Below are 23,584 nucleotides of genomic sequence, written 5' to 3' on the forward strand. Positions count from 1 at the left end.
TAGGTAGCTTTTGCCATAACTACGCATGGTCAACCATTGAAGATATAGAATATCTAAATACTGGATTATGGCTTATTCAAATCAAAATTTCATAAGAGTAAAAAAAGGTTTGTTTGTTAATTTTGACTTGATTCCTAATTTGATAATGTGTTTTTAACATAAACATTATATTATATTTTTGGTGGTATAATAATGAATCGCCTATGGTATTGTGTATTAAAAATTTTATTTTAAGAATTGTGTATGGATTGTAAAAATTTTTAAAATAAATAATAAAATAGTAAAATTTCAATACTCTCCTTAACCATGCTTCAGTGGCCATGAATCTCTACTACCAATTCCATGGCAGAAACACCTGGAACTGTGACTTCAAGGCCTCTGCTCTTACCACTACAACCAATCCAAGTATAAGCCCTTCAATGTCCTCTACTAAAATTTACTCATCAACTGTTTTTGCAACATTTTTTTTACTCTGTGTTAATTATCTGCAGGCTATGGCCCTTGCCAATATGCATAGAGCCCACGGATTTGTCCTTGTTCGGCAAGCCTTTGCGCTCTTTCCATGATTCTTCTTTGTCCATGAAATATTTTTCTTTGCGGAAAATGGAATATGGGTATTTCATATTTTGTTGGCAGTCTGTGGTAATTTACTGTAAATAATAAATATGGAAGAGTTTTTGAATTTCTCATTCTTTTATTGTGATCTCTTTAGAGTATTGGTTTTCACAATCTTGAATATACAATTAAAGCAAATTTTCTTCATTGGAAGATGCAGCCATGGAGGACATTTATAATGGTGACTGTTAACAAACACTACAGAGAATTTGACACTGTTGAACAAATTTTAGGCACCAACAAGTAAATTATTGTCCAACCGAAATGCCATTTAAATCATATATCTGGATAATGTAAAACATTTGTAATGTACGTGCTGGGGTGAGTTGGGATCTATGTTGTTACCAATATCAGTTAATCATTTTGGACATATATGAGAACATTTCTTATTATTATTCTAATGAATGAATGAATCAACATATTGACAATGAGTATTGTGAATTGAAAAGTAAGGTTCATACATGCGATTCGTGAAGCTAATAACTTTAGATTTCTAATAACTTGGCATCCTACGAGAATGAGATTTCTAATTACTTAGGGGTTGATGTCTTCTGGCATTTTGGGTTGATGTGTGTAGTGGGGTGGATTTCTAATGATAACTTAGGGGTTGATGTCTTTCGGGATTTTGGGAGCTTTTGGGAGTAGGGGTTGATGTCTTGTGGGTCGATATCTTGTGGGTCTTGGGGTTGACGTCTTTTGGGAGCTTCTGGGATTAGGGATTGATGTCTTTCGGATTTTGGGATTTTGAGAGCTTTTGGGAGTAGGGTTTGATGTCTTGTGGGTCGATATCTTGTGGGTCTTGGGGTTGATGTCTTTTGGGATTCTGGGAGCTTTCCACAAAATTAATTGATTTGTATTAAATGTTTAATTTATTATATTTTGTTTTTAATTTGAGGTGGGACAATTTTTAATCTCCAACCTGCACAAGAGCTTTGGCTTCGGGATTCCTTTTGGGCCCCTGCTTTTCTATAAAAGTAACCAGCTTCCTTGTGGGGCTCTGTGAACATGAAATTCAAGCGTTACCTAACTCCATCTCAAGAAATTGAGATTGCCGTGAATTTTCAGGCCGCCTTCACGCACTTCTTCTCACTCTACGTAACTCTTCCCTTTCATATTCTTTCCCTTCTCCTCCTGTGTTTTTTCTTGACTTCACGTAAATTTCTCTTCTGGTGGAATGCACTACGTAGTCTGTTCAACATTATGGGAGCTTATAGCTTGCAAATTTCTTTGTTGCATTTCTGCAGGAGGATTCTTGAAGATGGTTATTGTCCATGTAAAAAAATTTTGAATAATTTTCACATACAATTACAATTGAATATTATGACTGAATTTTTCCAAGTTTGTTCTTTTTGCATGTTACTGCAGAGAACTTGGTGTGTTGCGAATCCCAGCCGACATCTCCGCACTACTTGCAAATCTAGACTATGCCTGCGGTCAAATAGATTGTCATCCGATACAACAGGGCGGTTCTTGTTTCTATCCAGACACTTGCATACACCGTGCCTCCTCTGCCATGAATCTTTCTTTACTTTCAGAGCAATGGCAGAAATGCTTCCAGTTGTGACTTCAGGACTGGCCTGATCGTTACAAGGAACCCAGTTCTCATTTACAGGCGCCTGCATGGTAAAGATTTCCAGTAATCTGATTTTGCACGTGGCTTGGCAGGCTTTGGAAATTGCATTTATGTGCATAATGGCTGTCGTCTCTAAGAGTTTTTAGGGAGTAATGGATCAATAACTCAATGTGTCTGGTTTTTTCAATAAAGAGGTTTATAGAGCCATCAATTTTCTTTCCAAGAATTCTGAACCTGAAAATGTCAATTGACTTCTATGTTACAAAATAGTTACAAATAATTGACGCATAATTATAATTAAAATAGACAAATATAGCCCTAGATTCAAGCTATGCATGGTTTAATTGAGTTGTAAAAGGACGAGTTTGAATCAACGGTTGTTCGACTCAGCAGACTCACAAATGTCTCAATTTTGTTGATTGAACGGTGTTATTTTGTTCAATTTAAAATGTTATCTAAGGGGAACGACATTCTACTGTGCCAAGTTCAATCAAATAGAGCTTCAGCATCACCAATAATGTTAAACTTGTGCTCCTTTCATTTAAAACTCGTCAAACATGGAGCTTCACCAGTTTAATATCCGGCGGAGTTCAAGCAAATCCAAATTTGTGAAGATTTTAGCTGTAGTAAAAGCTGGCCGAGGATACCCATTGCATTAAAAAGAGATAAGATAGTTATAAAGGATAGTAGGGACATTTTAATTGTACAGAGACATAAATCATGCATCATGATGTTTCAACTATAAAGACAATTAGACTTTAGTATTATGAAAAAAAAATTAAATGGGATTATGATAAAACACTCATCACAAGGGTCTATTCCCACGCACATAAGAAAAGGAGTGAGGAGGTAGAGCTGAATTGAAGAAGAGTGAATAGGTAGGAGGACCTATTGAGGAAGGATCAAGAAACCTCCAGCAGCCCCACTTGCACCCCCATTTGCATGACAAATGGGTGTGAATAGAGGGAATCTCCTGATTGATGACAGAATAGTATAAAAGGGTGTGATTAGAGGGGAAAAGGGCAAGGAAAAGATAGTCAAAGTTCAGTGCATGAGTGTAAGAGGGTGCTGGCCTCTCGAATTGCCAGTAGAGAGTTGTTTTGGCTGTGATTTTTTCTTTTTTTGTTTCTGGAGAATTGGCATGAACTCTGGAATTTAGCCTCTGTTATCATTCCATAATAATAGCAGCATATTCTGAATCATTTTTCAGTACACTTTCTGCCAATTTGTTAATATTGCTGTAGCTCAATTGTTTGTTGTCTGTATTCTGATTTAGATTGTTGAGGGAACTCATCAGATTATGTTAGTAGTGTTAATTTGAGTGTGCAAAGGCATCATCCCTTGTCATTGTTCTCCAATGAAGGAAGCAAAAGTTCAAGCACTATATAATGGGTGAGATTAAGTAAATAAATATCTAAAAGATGAATTCGAATTGAATTAAATTCAAATAAGGGTCACTTCTAACTCAAGCAAGTAAACCATAATATTGGAAAATGTAAACAGTAATGACTGAAGAGAGAAGTAAAAAAATTAAGGTTAAAAAAAGAAAAAAATCATCAATGAGACAAATTTCAAGTTAATATTAATATCAAACTGACGTCAAGTTTACTAAATTAACTTAACTCGAGTTTAATTTATTTAAATAGAATATGAATCGATTTGATTCAAATCAATACCTAATTTCGACCAAACGTTTTCAACCATAACTCTTACACTGCTATATATATTTATGTAAGTTGTTTGAGATTAGATCATTATTCGATTTAGCTTGAACCCTCTCATCTTCTTGTTGTCATCCCTTTAAAATTCCTTTTGTTAACAATTTTTCATCTTTGACAATTTTTATGAATTTGAACCGATTTTATTTTCTAATTAATTTTTATTCTTTTTTTAATCATATTGTTTGCCAATTAAATTAATCAAATTTAAATTAGTCTTTCTTGAACTTAATTCAATTCAAATTTATTCTAAATTGTAATTGCATCTTTATAACTCCCCATTGTTTATGGTTTGAATTAGTGAATTTTCTTTCTTAGAGCACATGATTATTCCCAAATTTAAGTCTTTTAGGTAAATCTTCGTGCACTAGTTTTATGTAGTTTTTTTTTTTTTTTACAATAATTCTTTCTACTTCATATAGAAAATGAAAAAAATAAACTAGTAAGATTATTAAGCTTCAAATAAAATAAAGAAGAAAAGCAAATTAAGACACCTTAACCATAAATTAAGATTAATTAAAACATTATTAGACTAATAGCAATCATAGTTATTAGTATCTTATAATGCATTGTATATATTTAACGATATGATACAATATAGATAAAAAATGATACGTATTATAAGATTTTGTAATGAAACATATTTGAGACTCCTTTTGTTGCATTGTGGTCATTTATGCTTAGTTATTTCTTATCAAGAGGTTCAGTAGACCTTAGCTGGTGATGGATCCCAAATTGCTCAGTATTCTCTCTGTTTTAAGTGAGCTTTTTTATACTTGATTATGCTCCAAGCTTTGCTTTACGTTTCTGCTACATTTGTTCTGTATGGCTGGAAAAATGGAGATATTATGATCATGATTATGCGTGCATGGTGCTTTTGCTTTTCCCACATACGCACACATAACTGCACCGCCCTACCGAATTGGTAGTGTTGTAAGTGGCGCACTAATGAGAACTTTTTATCTGCCCAGTTTTGTGCCTTAAAATTGAAGCCACTACTGGATCAACTGCTCCATCAGCTTGGCTATCTTTCATTTTCAATTCTAATAAGATTTTGGGTGATGGGTGATGGGTGATGTGTCCCAAAGGGTTGTTTGGGTGGGAAATGAGTGTTTTCAAGGTAGAGAATTTGAGTTCAAGCCTTTTCAACAAGTTATTAAAATAAGATTTTTAATTTATCTAATTCAATTGTTATAAGATCAATCATTAAATTCATGAATTAACATATTCAATGTAACTGATAAGATTCTTTTTAAAAAAAGAAGTTTTGGTTGGTGTGGTATTAATTTTTCGTTCAACCAGATATATTGTTGACAGATTTATAATAATATAATAATTGTGTAACATAAGCTTTGCACATATGGCTAAGCTTTTGCACATATGACAGCATTCTAGTAAAAAAAAAAAAGATTTGTTTGTTAATTTTACTTGTTTCCTAATATAATAAACTGCACTTGCTAGGGTTGAACATCAAGCCAAATATGAGATGGCTCGGTTTGAAGCAACCAATGATTTTGTTGACAGTTTTACTAAAATTCTTTTGCTTGTATCTTTCCGTTTACAAGTAGCTTTTGCCATAACTACGCATATTCAACCATTGAAGATGCTGCATTTTGGATTATTCAAATCATAATTTCTTAAGAATAAAAACTATTTGTTTGTTAATTTGACTTGATCCCCAATATGATAATCTATTCAAAAATTTAGAATTTAATACAGCTGTCTTATCATACAATACATTTAAAATATTACATCAATTTTTTATTTATCTTAAAATATATATTATTTTTTAAATTATATTATAAGATATGTATCGCATATCATATAATACTAATAAAATTCTTATAAAATTATATTATTAGAAAGGTAAACCTCAGGGAGTTAATAAACGTGTTAATGGAGCATTAGAATCAAATTAAACCCATGATTTGTTCTTCATCATATGATTCACATTCAGCTCTCTAGAAACGAAAAGAAAATTGGGTTGTTCAAGCAATGACATTCACAATGGTAAGAATAATGTTTAAACTTATATTTTTTCCCTTATAACAATATCATAAATAATAATGACAATTGAGATTCTTTACCCTATTATCATGTCGAGACCTCCTAATATGTGTAACCGGACTAATTGAACACAAAAGCTTCAACATATTGCTGTGTTTAATGGCTTCCTAACGGCTAAGATTGACCTGAAAAGGGAATGAGTTTCCACTGTCACCAATGGTGATAGTGTGTCCACCAGATGGCAATAGAGTATTTGCAGCATAGTCAACAATGGCTAAGCTTTTGCACACATTGAGGTCAAATTTAACTTTCTCCACGCCTCCTGCTGCCACAAACACCCTCTGAAAACCAATCACTTGCTTGATATAACTTGCTTTAATTCCTTGTGGGGGTGTTGAGTAAACTATGACCACCTCGCTGCCATCTCGGTCTCCTACATTTTGAACTTCAACTTCAAACGAAAACTGATCCTGCCATGCCATGTCGTCAATCAGGACTCCAGCGCATGCCGGCATCTGGGCGGCGTCTGTATAGTCTATTGAGCGGCAATGCTGGAACTTGTTCATGTTTAAGTTGATTGAAGTGTGGGCAGATGTTAAATTGTAATTGAACTTGGTGTAACTGAGGCCAAATCCAAATGGATACACTGTTGGGCCATTGTAGAATTTATATGTTCGGCCTGGATAGCCTAAGCTGTCGATAGGTCTCAAAGGCATAGATGTCATTGGCAGCAGATTCACATAGTCATTTGCAAACCATGTAAGAGGTAATCTTCCTCCAGGATTATATTTCCCAAAGATAACATCAGCAATGGCTTGGCCACCCTCCTCTCCAGGATAGCCAGCCCACAAGATGGATTTGATATTTGGATTATCCTTAGCAAAGCTTATGTCAACACCACCTGCGGACATTATAACAAGAATAACTGGACCTAAGGTAGATTGAGCTACCAGATCGATGAGTTTTTCTTGATAACCAGGAAGTGTGAGATTCACCCTATCCAAACTCTCAGCCTCCACAGACAAATCTAAACCAGCCACTATTATGGTAGCTTCAGCATGCTTTGCAGCTTCCATAGCCGGGAATATGAAGCTTTCATTCTTGCACATAACTTCACCACATCCCATTGCGTAGTTTACTTCTCCATATGTTTTAAAGCCATCAACAGGAGATATATATCGACATGGAATACCTATAACAAAGGAAATTATTCAGAACACTTGGAAACTTTTCTATATATATATATGTTCATTTATTCTAGTCAACTTTGAGTACCTGCATAATTTCCATTCATTGCTGCTGTGGCATTGGCATGTGGCCCAACCACGGCTAGCTTTTTGAACTTGGAAGAGTCCAAAGGCAAAGTGTCATTGTCATTTTTCAAGAGTACAATTCCCTGTCTCGCTGCATCTGTGGCTAACTCAATGTTCTCATTTGTGCAGATATCACTCTTGCCAAGAGATTTATATTGGGAATTAGGGCTTCCATCAAAGTAGCCTAGCCTCATTAGCACAGTGTAAAGATACTTCAACGACTTGTCAATATCTCCTTCCCTGACCTTTCCTTGTTGCACTGCACTTCCAGTGAAATTCGTGTAGAAGATGCCACAATCCAAATCCAAACCTAAATCATATAAAACATATGCAGATTAATCCATGAATCATAGAGACTAAGGCTAACATAACTGATATACCTGCTTTTAATGCCTGAGCCACGGCGTCTCCATTTGTATCACCAAGAAACTTATGCTTATGCACCATAACATCGATTGAATCACAATCTGAGACTATGTATCTGAAAAGGGTTGCAATATTTTAAGTGGGTTTGAGTATCATAATCTGATTAGAAGGATTCTATTGATAATGAAATATTAATTCATATGGTTCAGTATACCCATGAAGATCCCACTCTCCTCTAATGGTGTCCCTCAAAAGTTTAGGATCAGCACAAGTTGGTATGCCATTAACACGGTTATAAGAGCACATTACACTGCTAACATCTCCTTCTTTAACACACATTTCGAATGGTCGAAGGAATGTTTCCACCATATCTTGCTCTTGCACCTTCAAAATTTATCAAAATGTGAGAATAATATATACTTTTTATTAAATATATATGTATATGTATATGTATAAAACGTACCCTTGCATCAAAACTGGTTCGATCAACACCAAGCCAGAAGTCAACATCATATGCAGCGTAATGCTTGCAGCATGAAGAAACTTTGAGAGGTCTAGTGTTCAAATCAGTGTAATTTGTTTCATGTCCCTCCACATCTTGAAGACCTCTAACATATTGCACTGCATACCTGCCAACAACGAAAGGATCTTCACCTGGGGTTTCTAAGGCTCTTCCCCATCTCGGATCTCTCACTACATTGATATTTGGACTCCAAAATGTTAGCCCAGCCCGCCCTAGATTGTACATGGCTCTAGCTTCTGTTGAAACAGCCTTCAATAATGAAAGAAAACATGAAATAAAATAAGGCATAAGCCCCCATATTAATATAAGTATTGTTTTACGTACGTAGATTACTAAATGTACCTGACCAATTTTTTTCCACAATGACTCATTGAACGAAGCTGTTGAGCTGATAACGGTGGGGAAACTTGTTGAGCCGGGAACAACGTCGTCATAGAATGTGCCGGGGCCAACATTGGAGACACCATGCAGAGCCTCAGACCACCACTCGTACTTTGGCAGGCCCAGGCGAGGCACACCATAAGCAAGATTGCCTAGCTGGTATACCTTTTCAGAAAGTGTCATTTGATCCACCAAATCCTTCACCCTAGCAGCGTAAGAAAGGGATGAATCACAAAATGCAAAGTTGGACATTTCCAATCCAACAGCTTTATATCTTGAAGGGTCACATACATGGGTGAAATTGCTTCCAGTTTCAGTAGCATATACATGAGACAAGTAAGTTTTATCCTCATCACTCTTCTGAGTAAACTTATGATGACGGTGATGATGGTGATGATTATGATGGGATGGTCTTGCATTAATAGGAATGGCAAATAAACCAATGCAGAGACAGAAAGATACAAGGAAAGTAAACACTTTCGCCATAGATGAGCTGAGAGAAAGAAGATGATGGAAAGTCGATAAGTGCATGTGAAATTATATAAGAGCTTTTGGCGTTCGATTTGGGGAGTTTACCATTTCAAGTTCTACATGTAAATGGCAACATTTGAAATTCTTTTTTTTCTAAATAAGTAATAAATCCTGACAATGTTGGTATGAAATCATAGCGATAAAATGAAATCTCCAAGTCTCTGATAGAGTTTATTTATTCTACATCTAGATCAAGGAGAATGAGAAACAACTTATGAATCATGAAAATATATAGATTGATTTCATGATTATAAATGTTTGCACATTAATCTATGTAAAATAAGATTGAAATCACCTTCACGAGAGACTGAAGAGAAAGTTACATTTATATATCATCACCCCTTTTCCTTAATTTATTATTTTGATTTTAATATTAATTATTTTGTGTTCATCAAGGTTGGATTTGAGTATAATCAAGTCCAAACAATGGCTAATTTATGCTCCATTTGAATTGAAAATAACTAATTTAAGTTTTGAGCTGATTTGAATGATAAATAATAGTATAACATTGAAGAAAATGACGAATTACCAAAAATAAAATATTTTTGATAAAAAATTACTGATGTGCACTCAAACTCCTGTCAAGTTGTCGAATTAGAATTTTAAGTCGAATTTGACATGTCTAAACTGAACATAGACTTGAACTCAAGCTAACTCTATTTGATTCGAATCTAACCCTAATCAAGTCATTGAAAATTGCATGTACTCTTGTAAATGAAATTGCAAGTCCATGGACCAATGTTTTAAAACCCGAACTGTTTCAGTTAGTTCAACCAGCACCTAATGGTCAGCTCAATCCATCCAAGTCAAGTTTCAAATTGTTTTATGCCTTTGCGCGTATGTATATGCAATTGAATATGAAAAACTGCATTCAATCAAACAATTACATTGATGAAATCTTTAAATTTTTTCATAAAAATGTAAAAGTTTACAATAACTTGAGTCCCATCAATTACAAGACAAGCATTATACCACCAAGTCACAATATGTTTTTTCTTATTAAATTAGTTTAATACACATAAAATAGTGTTAACGTTACATTGACATCATCGATCTTCAAACAAGTTAAAATAATAAATACTTAAATAATTTATGTCTAACGTGAATACAAATGTTTATGTGTATATATATATTGATTCTTCCCTTTGTGATAAAGATGTTGAGAACATTTTAATAAATCAACTTTAAATTGGATATGTTTAAATTACAATTATACATAATATAAAAATAATTTATCCTTTTAAAATTCCCTCTTATTCCTCTAAATTTAAAATTGAGAACTACAATTTTCCACTATTTGGACTTAATTTCGATGGGATTATAATCCTTATTTAATTATAATGGGTACCATTTGTGATTAGTTTAAGTTAGGGTTAGAATTATAATTTTCTTCGATTGAAGAATAATGGTTTAAATGATAAATTTCAAAGTTAATAAAAAAAATAATTTGTTAACATTTTAGAAAGTGTAAGGATACTAGTTCTATAATAGTAATATACTAAATTACCCTTTTGTCTAGAAGATGAAAAGGTATTATTTTTTAATAAAATTATATATTTTTATATATAATTTAAATATATTGATGATATATTATAATGTATTATTTTATTTTTTTATATATTTAATTATATATAAAAATATATAATTTTAACTATTTTCAGCCCATAATAACGCATGGTTTTGACAAATATTCTGTCAGAAAACGAGGGAAAAAAACAGAGTTTTTAAAATTAAAAGTGAGAAAATGTATTCAAGGTAAGGCTTCGGTGGGACGAAGTCGTGCGTAAACAATAATTTCAATACCTGAAAACTCGTTGCCCTTTCGTTGTTGAGTTTTGTTGAGGACTTTTATCGAACGATTGGTGTTCAACTCTGAAAATAAAAGTTCTTTCAGGTGATCGTGAGGGTGACTGAATTGTTCTTTGGTAAGAGAATTCAGTGTATTTATATTTTCATAGTGTAAAAGGGAGACTGAAATTTGAAGATTTCAGAGACAAGGAGAGGCAAAATATGGGATTAAGAAATAATCTGGGTCTATTTATGAGCTGGGCCAATGAAGGATTCGACAAATCACTCCTTCTTGCGAAAATTTTCAGCTCTGTCCACATCGTCCACACTTATTTCTGCATGTTAGCTCTGGTAACATTTTGACACTCTTACTTTCTCATTGTGGGATTTTTTTTTACAAGTGTTTGTGAGAATCATACCAATCTCATTATTGCAGACGGAAGGTCCCAGCATGTTGCCCACTCTCAATTTAACGAGTACTCTCGTCCTGGCGGAGCGGCTCTCCCCACGCTTCAACAAAGTGGGTACTGGAGATGTTGTTATTGTGCGCTCGCCTGTGTTTCCTAGAAAGGTTGTCACGAAGCGCGTGCTTGGAGTGGAGGGTGATCGTGTTACATACGTTGTGGACCCAAAGAATAGTGACAAGTCGGAAACTGTTGTGGTATTGTTCATTTGGCTCAAGTTTTGGTTTCAGATTTGTATTGCGTTAATGGGGTTTTGGAGATTGTGTGAAGGTTTATCTACTTGACAAAATCATTAGCTAGCATGGCGTACCGTGTTGGTACCACAAATCACTTTTAAATTGACGCTTAATTTTTCATCAATCACATGGTTATGTTACTTTCTGTGTGTTGTCTTGAGTAATGAAGTCATGGGCTTGAGCTGCTGCCCACGGCTGTGACTTGGCTGCTGCAGGTGGCACTTGCCCATGGTTGGCTTGCTTCAGAGCTGCTGTTTTGATGTGGCTGCTGGCATTGATCCTAAGCAGATGCTAGTAGCTTCCCAAGCACATGCCGTCACCACAACACAGCACCAAGGTGCAAGGCAGCATGGCCAGGGTGTGGCCATCAAGGCTCACCTAAGCTGTGCAGCCAAGGCACACTGCCGCTCATGGTAGCAGCCCACGAACACGAACTACTTTTGTTTTGTATTGTCTTAAAAGCAAGAGAAAACCTAAAACCCCTATCCTATGCTTTATTTCAGTGTAGTCTTCCATTCGAGAGTTTTTTTGGGTGAACGGCTTTAGAATTGTTCTGTCAGTTATTTACTTAAATGAGTTCAATTAATTTATACAACTTTCTGTTATGAGCTTAATGAGCTTTGTGCGTTTTCTTTTTTCATTCAATTGCTCCCTCTTTATTATGTTTTACTTTAGGTTCCAAAGGGACATGTATGGATAGAGGGAGATAACATTTATAATTCCACTGACTCTAGGAATTTTGGGGCTGTTCCTTATGGTCTTGTTGAAGCCAGAATTTTTTGGAAGGTAAGCTTATTTTTCTTGTCTTAGCAGTTTTTATATGAAGTTGATTGCATAAATTGTTTCTCTTATGATAATGTGGTTAATTCTGTTTGGGAAAGATACAACTTTAATGATGGACATGAGAATATGTTATTTTATCAACTTATTTCCTCAGGGATTGAAAACATTTAAGCCTAATCTTTTCAAGTATGGGGTGCCTAGATATTATGTCTACAGGTTGCTCCAGGTTGACAGCTAGTTTGAGTGACCAGAGTGAAATATTATATTCTCATGGCCACTAGGACTTACACTGCTTATATGTTGTTTTTGTCATATGGCTCTAAATTTTACTTTATAAGGACACATTAAGTTATGTCTTCAAATTTTGTTGATGCGAAAATGTATGTATTTTGTACTTGCACAAATTTTAGAATGGGAAAATTTTTTTCAACATTCTTCATATATATATATTTTTTAAATAAATTTCTCTGTTAATAGATATGGCCACCTAAAGAGTTTGGCCCGCTGGAAAAGAAAGCAGAATAATTGATTCATTCTTCTGAGGTACACCTTTTAAGCACTTGATGTTTTGTAGTCAAATTGGCAGTACTTCTGTTCTGACCTTGATTATTTATCTTTCCAGCTTGTTTGCTGATGAATGCACTGCTATGTCAAGCATTGTTCTCAAGAGCGCTTCAAGTTCAATTGCTGTAGCAAGAGAAATATGCTAGCCGAACATTGCTGCTCTTCTAATATTAATATAATTTGGAATATACAATTGTTGTATTGGCTTGGTTAATGGAGAAATATAACACAGTTAGTCGACTAGAGAGCCCAACATCATCCTGCAATGCCTGTGTCATCTCATCGAACAACTGTCAATTTTTTTTCTCAGAAACACCTAATTAGAGTTAGAACTGTGGGGATTTTGGTGAGTTACACTTCTGATACTTTAAGATCCATATTATTATCAATTGCTTAGATATTAATGTTTTAATGCTTATAGTTTACAGATATGTGCATTAAATTGAGAACAGTATTTATTTATTTCTCCTTCAATTTCAACAATGCAAACTCAAATTTCATTTCTCATTGTTGAACCTTCAGCCTCTGTACTGCAACAATAACAGATTAACAGTGGCCTTATTTCTGTTCACCACAAACCGGTGAACTAAAATTGAAGAAATCATAACGAAATGAATCATCAAATTGTTATTAATATATGAATTATATAATACGATATATATGAAAAATAATACATATCTTAGAATTAGAATTTATTGAAATTAATATAATATAATAAACGTATGATACAATATGATACATATTGATTTGTATTGATAATTTTATCAGTATTAACCAATATACCATTTTTGAAACCAATGATGTTATATAGGAGTAATAGAAATTTTTTTGTTTCTTTGAGAGCGTTTGAGATATTTATGTGACATTATTTTTGGAAGGAAAAAGACATGTTATAATATTATATGAAAAATTAAATTTTTAATACACAATACAATTCGTGATTTGTTTATCATGATTCAACGCCCCAAGCCCTAAAACCAAATATGACAAAACTATTGAATTCATTATCAACTTAGAGCTGGAATGATATCAATGTTACCTGCTTTGCTTTATTTGATAGTGTACATAGTAAAGCTCTTTTTCCCCAAATTATAGAACAAATAATCTGAAGCTAGTGCTTACAGTTATACAAACATATATTGAAGCAAAACATTTAAGAGACCAAAGCTCTTATAAGTCACCCGGGAGTTCTGCAAATTAGCTGCCAGGCATCCCCCACTGTAGAACGAATTCTTCCAGAGGAAACAGATTGTGAAAACAGTAACTTGGTAAAATGTGGAAGATATATCATCATTTATGGTTATGGGGGCTGCAGCTGACTCCAGCATTAAACCAGTTGGCACCCAAATGCAGTATAAGTAAGAATCATAATGTCAAAGCGAAAGATTTTAGCTCATTTAGCTGTTATTTACAAGTCAAGGTATCAAAAGGCGGTGATGGCAACCTTAAGGATGTTCTCTGAGTTACCTATCAAGTATGAACTGGCCAGCTTTATTTGAACTCGACTAACTGTCCAGTTCCAACTCTTTTTCTGTCAAGACTTGTTCAGCAATTCAGATCAAGCATGTATCTTGTAGGAAGAGCATGGAGTTTCGGTTTGTAAATGCCAACTTATACAGGACTCACACTCAAAATCTGCATTTATATTTCTCAAAATCATTAGAAGGTCCCCAGTGTTATAGGGCAGGTAAAATTTTCAGAAGACACAAGGGCAGGAAGCAAAAAGTTTGGGAGAGAAAACAAATGAGTGACTCTAGATGTACAAATATTTCTTATTAATTTATCTATACGAACTATCGTAGCAACATGTAATCAAGTGATTTTGAAGTAAGGTAAAAATAAAACACTCATATTATCGAAATCCCATAATGTCACGTCAAGTTGTACGGATAAATTAGTAAGAAATGTTTGTACATGTAGTTTTATTAAAAATGAATATTTATTAATGAATAATCTATCAAGTCTTCAAATAAAAATCTACTCGTACACAAAAACTGACTGAAACATAAATAATTCACTTCATCAATATTATCCAACATGGTTATACATCGGCAAATGAAAAGACAAATGAACAACTGCTCATGTACCTTCATGCCAACATAATTAAATGACTTCACATATCTAAAGCTGGATGAAGTGAAAATGAAGATTGATTAAAGGACATTCAGCTTCTAGGCAAAGTGTATAAAATCATTTGAAAATCTAACATGAGTTTAAATTGATGTTTTACTTAGAAAAATGCCAATCTAATGAAAAGCAAGTATGTTCTTTAGGATTAAGATCAACTTTCATGTTAAAAAACAACTAAAATTACTAGCAAGATTGAATGAGCACAATTTAGGAGATCAGAAAAAATAAATTAAAAGTTGCATCCTTATACATTGGACAGACAGAAGAGCTGAGAAAAAGAAGAAATGGCTGTTAACCTCACTCTGTGTACTTGTTCCAGTTGTCCAGTGCCCAGGTTGATGTATTGCTGCTGCTGAACTATCATGGATGAAAGCTATCGTTCTTGATTCATCTTCCCTAATATTTACCGCTAAAGCCGGTAACTCTCTCATAACCCATAATACAAAAGCCGAGGGTACTGAAGAACCTAGGACCATAAAATGCAAATGAGTTTTGACAGCACTGTGGTTTAATTACCATCCTGCAAAGGCAGTACCAAGAGAAAAGATGCAAGAAAAGATTATCCTTCAAGTGGTGAAGCTGTCCTAGGTGATCAGATCCTGTTATGCCTTGTCTACTATGGAACAAGAATGCTATATCATTATCATCCTAATCAAACTCAGAATCTTGCAATACAAAGTTATTGCAATATTCTTAAATTGGTCAACAGAAGTATCCCATTTACCATTGGAAGTTAATTTCAAAACTTGGAAGGAAAAATATTGCACAACTTACCTACAAAGTAATATACGATCAGTAAAACAGTAGTGTAAACACCATTTATTTGCAAATCTTGCCAATGATATACAGCCTGCAATCAAGATCTTATGGTTGCTTTAGAATCTTTATGCCAAGTATGTAATAAAAATGTAGGAAACAGTGAAGTGACAAATACATACCGGAATTGTTGTAGAAAGGGCTATGATTGCACTTGGTGTAAAACATAAAACAGAGACAACAGCCAATCCTGCAATCTGCACATACCAACACCATTTCACATCATAAAATAGCTTCAAAAAAAATCTTGGATTAAAAAAAGGCTCTGGCTCAATAGATACATACAGAGACAAATGCTGTAAATGAAAAACATAATCAAAATGTGCTGAACAACAGGCTTTCTAAGTAATATATAAGTATGTCACTACTAAAGCTACAGTGGTACCTTCCACGTTTCAGAAGAAGCTCTCTCAGATCTAACTGTCCTTATTTTTAAGCATAACAAGAGTCCTGGACATGAAACACAGCTTAAAATAATGTATTTTTAATAAACAAAGTAAAATAAAAGAAAATAGAAAAACCTTGTAAAAAGTTTTGTTGATATAGCCACAGATTGTCCATTAGCAGGGAATAGATAAGAAAAAAGCTTCTCTGGCATTTGCCACACTCCATAAAAGTAGTCCACCAAGGCAACTTATTGCACTATGAGGTTTTTATTAGTGATTTCCACAAACAATTATGGGGAACCTAGCAAAGAGTTATTCCCAGTCTTAGTTAATCAAACATCTAATTCTTTGCAGATTCCTCAAGATATTTTTAAGTGGAATAACCGAACTTGACAGAGTTCCTGATTCTTAATTTTATACTTATTTAAATGTAACATCCTTCATATGGTTGTCAAAATGCTATAAATACATATAAAAGAAGAATAAGATAATGTGAGGGGGCACTTGTAAAAGGCATGAAAATAATTAAAAGAGACCATATCTCAACCAACAAACAGAAAGTTTTGTATGGCGAAGTACCATATATAAGGTTTAAAAATAATACTTTAATGTATGCATCTTGGGTTCATAGTTTAATGACTGGGACTCATGAATTCAATAGTAACAGGGGAGAGTTGGATTCATGATAACAGAAATCTATGCACATAATCCTAGTTCTATGGACATTGAAACGAAGGAAATGATAGATTTATCTTTAAGGACAAAGTTGTGATCAATACGATCACAAGAAAGAACTTGAAGAAAAAAACTATCATTGACCGAGTCAAAAGGAATCTTTAGCATAAAATCTGTTGAAACAAATTAATCTACACAAATATGGTGACATCTCAAGAAATTTGGCTCCAATAATATCAAAGCAAACCAAGGGCATAAAGTCATTTATTGGAGGAGAGAAGAATTGAAAGGTATACACAACATCGTCAATTGTAAGACTGTATCATCAAATGGTAGTTGCTCACCATAATATGCTAATGCTCCTCCTAGTAATAGTTTTGCTATCGCAAAAAGAGCTACATACACCTGCATGAGATTACAATAATTGCACCATGGCTTCACTAGTTATTAAAATGAAAAGGCATAAAAAGGAACTAATAGAAAAGAAAAGAAAGAAAATCTCAATCATGTTCACTAATGGAACCTACTTTTTATATTGAATACAAGTTTTATTCACCTTATGCAAGTTCAAATGCTAGTCCTCTCTCAAAGAAAAAGCATAATCTTCCAACTTTATGAAAATTACATTATGAGACAACTGCCTCACAAAACAAACCATTAAGAGAACACAAGGCAAACACTGCCTATCACAATATAAAGATGATCATTTATGGAAGAAATAGGTAATACTTTAAGAAGCTTCATGTTTTGTGTTCAAAGACATTTCCATGTAAAGAAGTCTAAACTTTGTCAACAAAATACCACAATGGCTAGATATCCAAAGATCTATTTCTCTCCATACAAAAGAAAGGGTCTATGAAAGATCTTGTCTCCTATGCACCACGTTGCATCCTTCTAATACACAACCAAAAATCAGATGTCTATGAACTGTTGGTTTCATGAAGGTATAATATATAAAACTATAGAACTTTGCCTGACATGTATTACAATGTATCAAACCCTTAAATATTAATGATTCTATCTCAACTTGATCGAAATTCTTTTTTGTATTCCAGAAGAACAAACACTTTAGCACTTATGTGCTTGCCACCAAAGAACATAATGGCCTTATATCAATAAATCAAGCACATTCATTACACATGTAGAAGTGGATATGAAAATTACATGGAGATATGAATGGCTGTAGATGCATCAAATTAATGTTTCCATGCAGTATGGTTCATACACACCACAAACTTATTGAACTATCAAGCAACAGTAACTTCACTGTAAAAATATCCAAAGCTTCATTTTATATGATCAGAATATTATGGGATCAATGGCTAGAAAAATGTTGAACATTGACCTTAGGAGAAAATAATAAGCAAAGACAAGATAGCAGCAATCTGTGACAACATAAACTGTAAAACTATTGTTTAAATCTCCATACCTGGGCCACCACTGATGATTTGATAGCATCATTTCCCATCCCAATCCAGATTACCACAGCAAATGTAATCATTACTAGAAATATTAGAACAGTAACCTGGAGGACAAGTACAGAGTTAAGAGATTTCTTAACATAAAGTCATGCAATACTTTGACGACAAGGGTATGACAGCAGGTAAAAGACCAAAATAACCATGGATGCTATGTGAAGAAAGAAGATAAAAAAATTATTATTGTCATACCAAAATCACAATCTTTTGACGGCTTCCGACATGAATTGATTGAAAAGGAAAACATATTCTCTGATTATCTGCACTTGATGAACTGGGTTGAAATAACGATCTCTTCAACAAAGCTTGCAGAAAACCATATTCATCATCATCATCTTCTTCTTCATCATCTGCTTGATGGCAAAGGTCGATCCTATGAAAAAATCCCAGAGAGACAGACAGGAATGGCTTAAAACAGTGCAGTAATATGTATACATAGCAGATTGGGATATAAAAGTTTAATGTAACTGAAACTTAAGCAGCAGCATCTGATGAAGAATGGATTGAATAAGACTTTATTGCAAAATCTAAATGAAAATGGAAGGAAAAGTGTGGCCATTTAATAAACAGTTTCACAGAGAATTAGAGTAGACTGAAAGTGTTCAACAACTCTTTTAACAAAGCTCATTACTTCAAAATTAGAAAATTTCATAAACTAAGCAAACAACTTTAAAGGTCCTTCACCCAAGTAAACTATATCTTCTCATTTCATATTATGTGTTCAACGGCTCCATTTTATTTATATATCAGCAAAAGATACAACTGAAAATAATGCATCTTACTCGTGTAGAAATTTCTTTTGGATACAAAAAGTAAAGTTATGTGCACAAACAAGGACGTGTTATCATGTGATTAGACAGTTGAAAATTAAAAATAAAACAAAACTCAATCACATGATAACACATCATTGTTTGTGCATATAGTATTATTGGGATACAAAAACTTTAGCTCATTTTCTTAAACTGTTAACACTTCTTATGGCATAAATGATATAAAGAAAATTACAGACTCCAGTCTTGCATTAGACTAAATGAACATAATCTGTGATTATAATTTTCAGAAAAGCCAAGAAGACATACCAGAATGAAAGAAGCAGAAGAAAAGCTGAAAACAGGAGAATTCTGGGGATGGCTGCAAAAGAAGTTTGCCCAACTCAAATCCTTACATTAAACTCTTAATATGAAACTACTGGAAACCAGAGTCATACCCATAGCAATAAACCCACAAGAGTATGACCAGCAAGGCCAATCGTAGCAGGCAGCAACAAGAGTTAAAACAAAGAAAAGGAAGTAACCTGCCAGGTCAGCACTAAATTTAGTAATTTAATTTCAATCAAAGTTACACCACCACCATTACATAATATAGGTCACGCAAACAATCTTCATAATTTACAAACTTCGTTTTCAATATGATATTTTCACTTCTAATCTGGTCTTACAATTGTTAGTTGCAAAACCAATAAAGGCATGTATTGTGAACCCTACAAAAGTAGCTAATCACTAAACATCACTTAAAAATAAAACCCAGTTCTTTTTTGCCAAATTCAATTATCTATTTTCTTGACTTTTCTCTTTTTTTTTTTTTGGTCCTTTCATTAACTTAAGTAATGCAATTCATGAGAATTCCTGCCATCCCTAAATCATCAAGAATCATGGATTACACTAAAGAAAATAGTTATTTGATCAAATAAAAGTTATGTTTGATCATGAATATATCAAAATAAGCAAGACAAAATTTAATAATAAAACGTCTAGACAGAAATCATAAGTTTCACAACTAGAGGCAAAATACATTATCGGTATTTGGACACAAAAGGGGAAAAACAATTTACAACATATGTAGTAGAACAAGCAAGATCATATGAATAATGTAAGTTCTTACCAACATTTGAAGAGCCAATCAATAGATGAAGGACCTGCAATTTAACATTCACTTGTATTAAAGTCAATATACATAGAATAGAAATCAGTTCATTTAAAAGCAAATAAAATAATGAAGTCATTTGCAGGAAATGCAGCAATTACTTTTTGTCTCGTCCAGCCAAGTTGTGAATTCCTCAGATGAATCCTTATTAGCTGGTACACAGAGTAGCTAAATAATTAGTACGGCTACCCGAACATTGAAGAAAAGAAAATTTCAAAGTAGAATGGGGAGATGGGAAAAACTTAATGTTTAATCTTCTTCTTATAACGCATCTCATACAAACAAGAATTTAATATATTACAACAACCAGTTTGTACATAGAGAAAAGAAAACCTTTTGGGTTCCAAGCATATTGAGTTGCATGCTTCTTTCCCAACCCAAAAAATAGAAAATCCAAGAGAAGGATGCATCATAGGAATCTAACATTTTCACATATGAAAGTAACTTGTCAAATTCACAAGTTTCACCACCCCTTAAATGACCATGTGCGCTTATAAAGGAACCTAAAGCACAAAGGTTACAGCAGTTCAGACTCAACTAAATGGAAATGATGATAGACATTTCAAGTACCAACAGAACCAAGTTTCCTATGGGAAAATGTTTCCTTTGAGCTGAATATGAATGTAACGACAACAACCTTCAAATATTTTTGGCCACAACAGAACCAACATTCTAATGAAATTTTTCTTTGAAACATCAAGCAGTTGCATCAATTGGGACCATTAATGGGACAATTTAATACACTTAAATCACGTTCATTCTCTGAATGTCAAATGTATCACTTTCAAATGAAACATTAACAAGCAGAATCCAGTCACTGCTCCATCAAGGAAACAAACAAATTTCCTCACAACCAGTAACCAATAGAAAACAGAAATTTTAAAACAAAGTAAAGATACAAACCCCCAATCCATATTACTTACATAAGTACAAAACTGTTTCCCAAATTCTCAACTGAATTAAACCCACATAAGAAAAGAACACAGCAAAACCCACATTTCATCATATTTCTTCACTATATACTAATCAACGAGGATCATGCTCTCCACAGTACCAAAATAAAAAACTACCACGACTATCCTCATGTAAACAAAATTTACTCAGTTAAAAGAACTCTCTTTTCATCCAAACCACAAACAAATTACAAAATTCAACCCCAGCAAACCAAAAACCACCATTCCAGAAGCACGCATTTTCACGCTACGTGCTTCACCCACAAGACAAAATATGAATAAACAAAAAGTTCCGAATAAATCATCCCAATTATAAAAACAGCAAACAAAAACAGAATCAAGTAGAACAAACCTGTGAAAAAGCAAGAATAGCAATAATGCTGCCAACACAAACAAGACCCACATTCACACCCACCAACACTCTAGGAAGACAGGACCCTTCTCTTATTTCAAGCATTTTATCTCTTCCAATAATCTATATAATATATATGTATAACTGTATATATGTATACGGAAAGCGAGGTAATACAAGTTGAACGCTTTCTGAAAGAATTTAATGTGAGCTGAAAAAGTCTATGGGTCTGAAAACTAACAAACAGGAAGGCCCGAAAAGAAAGGAAAATCCTTTTTCAGGGTATCCTTCAATTTTCATGCAGGATCTCTTATTGATTTTCTTTCCTGTGTTGGGATTATTGATGAGACGGAGTCGGAAGGTTTTTTAAACGAGTCAAGAAACGAAAAAAGAAAACTTTATATTTTGAAATTGTAAACAATGACCGACTGTAAAGCAATAAACAAATACGTGCGACGCCAGGGCGCGTGGGTTGAGAAAGTTAGGAGGTTGATTCCGTGATCCCCATTTGACCTATTCCTTAATTTTGTCACATGGCCCTTAATACTCATGCTAATTAATTTTCACGGCTTTATTGGTTTCGCGCCGCTGAACTCTCCGGAATCTCCACTAAATTCATTCTTGAGCTTCAGCCTTTTTTAATAAGTTAAAGGCCTTTAATTTTTTTTCCTCATTCAATTGATTAAGAGAGCGACTTCAATCAGTTTATATAGACATAGCTTAATCACTTTTTTAATAACGAATACAACTTCACTTTTAAATTTGTCATTCCTAAAGTAACTCTCGACTTTTGATATCTTTACAAGATCGAGAATCTAAACCTTTGTGTTACCTTTGTTATAATAATTTTATTTTGAATCATGATATAATATATTATTTTATAGATTTTGGGTCACTTCAATATCAATTTTCGGGTTTAATCTTATATATAATATTTTAATATATCGCATATGATACTATTTATGTTGTTGTTTATGTTAGAATGACTCATCTGAGTTGTGACATAATATGTAGTTTTCAGTTTTTTGATATAAAATTGTAATTAAACATTTAAAGTTAGAAAAGGAAAAACACAACAATTAGCCACATTTTATGACAGAAATACCCTTGTATATAAGTGAAAATTACTACAACACTGATCAGAATTTGATTGGTGATTACTTAAATAATAAAGAGAAGGGAGAAAAAAAAAACATAATGACAACAAAGTAAGCACGATAACAAAGGAAAGGCCTAGACAACAACTCCAAGTTCAGCCTGTCCCTTTCAGCCGCCTTCATTCTAAGTCTCCATTCAATGGACTCTCGCTTTTGTCTATTTCCCACCAGGTTCTTGGAATATTATTATAATTTTCAATCCTTGAACTATTAAACTCCCTGAAAGACAACTTTGTTAGCAAAGAGTTATGTCAAATAGGGATATTATTATATTGCCTTAGAAAGTGGCCATTGATGATTAGACCAAATTCGAATTGAATTACACTAGTCAAGGTGTAATGCAATTACACCAGGTTTATTTTGTTTGCCCCTTGAAGATTAAATTAATAGTAAGCATGGAATCCGAGAGGTTTTGGGTTCGAAACTTATTAATGCAATATTAGGCCGACTTTAAATTGCTTAGTACAGTAGTTGTGAACTCAATTATAGTAATCGAATCATATATTATATTATATAATTTTTAAATAATAAAATAATAAAAAATTATAATTAAGACATTATCATTTTAAAAAATATTACAAACACTCTTATAAATTTTAAAATTTTTATATATGTTTTTATTATATCATTTTTTTTTTTTAAATTTATCAATTCATATTAATAAAATGTATCATATCATAAGATACGTTTACTGTATCGTATTAATTTAATATATTTTATGATACGTATCATTTTTTTCTTGTATTATATCATTTTATGAAATACGTATTGTATATTATAAGATACTAATAACTATAAATCTAATTATTAGATTCGAGATTTGACCTACTTAATATGTTAGACTCATCCCAA

General features: G+C 33.4%; 3 protein-coding genes across 9 annotated transcripts; 1 reads left to right on the forward strand and 2 right to left on the reverse strand.

The window, feature by feature from the left end:
- Positions 1-6,080: 6,080 nt before the first annotated feature.
- LOC123192114 (probable beta-D-xylosidase 5) lies at positions 6,081-8,982 on the reverse strand. The gene is made up of 6 exons (XM_044604569.1): positions 8,458-8,982; positions 8,056-8,364; positions 7,807-7,976; positions 7,607-7,707; positions 7,189-7,536; positions 6,081-7,105 (listed from the first exon to the last, which is right to left on the reverse strand). The coding sequence occupies exons 1-6, from the start codon at positions 8,980-8,982 to the stop codon at positions 6,081-6,083; spliced, it is 2,478 nt and encodes an 825-aa protein (XP_044460504.1).
- A 1,720-nt stretch (positions 8,983-10,702) lies between these two features.
- Positions 10,703-13,324, forward strand: LOC123193178 (mitochondrial inner membrane protease subunit 1-like). The gene is made up of 5 exons (XM_044605974.1): positions 10,703-11,166; positions 11,252-11,476; positions 12,191-12,301; positions 12,776-12,841; positions 12,921-13,324. The coding sequence occupies exons 1-4, from the start codon at positions 11,038-11,040 to the stop codon at positions 12,821-12,823; spliced, it is 513 nt and encodes a 170-aa protein (XP_044461909.1). The 5' UTR covers positions 10,703-11,037; the 3' UTR covers positions 12,824-12,841; positions 12,921-13,324.
- Positions 13,325-13,886: 562 nt separating this feature from the next.
- On the reverse strand, positions 13,887-22,133 carry LOC123192174 (tobamovirus multiplication protein 1-like). 7 transcript variants are annotated; one of them, XM_044604629.1, is made up of 13 exons: positions 21,576-22,123; positions 20,372-20,422; positions 20,229-20,262; positions 19,555-19,641; positions 19,427-19,478; positions 18,540-18,720; positions 18,299-18,394; positions 17,214-17,274; positions 16,194-16,258; positions 15,931-16,005; positions 15,767-15,842; positions 15,289-15,449; positions 13,887-14,497 (listed from the first exon to the last, which is right to left on the reverse strand). In XM_044604629.1, exons 1-13 carry the CDS (start codon positions 21,678-21,680, stop codon positions 14,474-14,476), a joined length of 1,068 nt encoding a protein of 355 aa, XP_044460564.1. In that variant the 5' UTR covers positions 21,681-22,123; the 3' UTR covers positions 13,887-14,473. The 7 variants fall into 7 exon arrangements, 4 of the variants coding, with proteins under 4 accessions (XP_044460564.1, XP_044460563.1, XP_044460565.1 ...); XM_044604628.1 differs by having other exon boundaries at positions 15,289-15,458; positions 21,576-22,115; XR_006496824.1 differs by having other exon boundaries at positions 15,289-15,512; positions 15,767-15,855; positions 21,576-22,133.
- Positions 22,134-23,584: the final 1,451 nt, after the last annotated feature.

Source organism: Mangifera indica, chromosome 12 (assembly GCF_011075055.1).
Source record: "Mangifera indica cultivar Alphonso chromosome 12, CATAS_Mindica_2.1, whole genome shotgun sequence".
NCBI classification, from domain to species: Eukaryota; Viridiplantae; Streptophyta; class Magnoliopsida; order Sapindales; family Anacardiaceae; genus Mangifera; species Mangifera indica.

Excerpts from the sequence above, each read along its gene's own strand:
- LOC123192114 (XM_044604569.1), bottom strand. The coding sequence starts at position 8,982 with ATGGCGAAAGTGTTTACTTTCCTTGTATCTTTCTGTCTCTGCATTGGT. Across the intron at positions 7,977-8,055 it reads GAACCAGTTTTGATGCAAGG|GTGCAAGAGCAAGATATGGT; the intron begins GTACGTTTTATA and ends TAAATTTTGAAG. Across the intron at positions 7,106-7,188 it reads AATGAATGGAAATTATGCAG|GTATTCCATGTCGATATATA; the intron begins GTACTCAAAGTT and ends CCTTTGTTATAG.
- LOC123193178 (XM_044605974.1), top strand. The coding sequence starts at position 11,038 with ATGGGATTAAGAAATAATCTGGGTCTATTTATGAGCTGGGCCAATGAA. Across the intron at positions 11,167-11,251 it reads ATTTCTGCATGTTAGCTCTG|ACGGAAGGTCCCAGCATGTT; the intron begins GTAACATTTTGA and ends TCATTATTGCAG. Across the intron at positions 12,302-12,775 it reads AAGCCAGAATTTTTTGGAAG|ATATGGCCACCTAAAGAGTT; the intron begins GTAAGCTTATTT and ends CTCTGTTAATAG.
- LOC123192174 (XM_044604628.1), bottom strand. The coding sequence starts at position 21,680 with ATGCTTGAAATAAGAGAAGGGTCCTGTCTTCCTAGAGTGTTGGTGGGT. Across the intron at positions 16,259-17,213 it reads AGGAGCATTAGCATATTATG|GACTCTTGTTATGCTTAAAA; the intron begins GTGAGCAACTAC and ends TTTCATGTCCAG. Across the intron at positions 15,843-15,930 it reads CCCTTTCTACAACAATTCCG|GCTGTATATCATTGGCAAGA; the intron begins GTATGTATTTGT and ends TCTTGATTGCAG.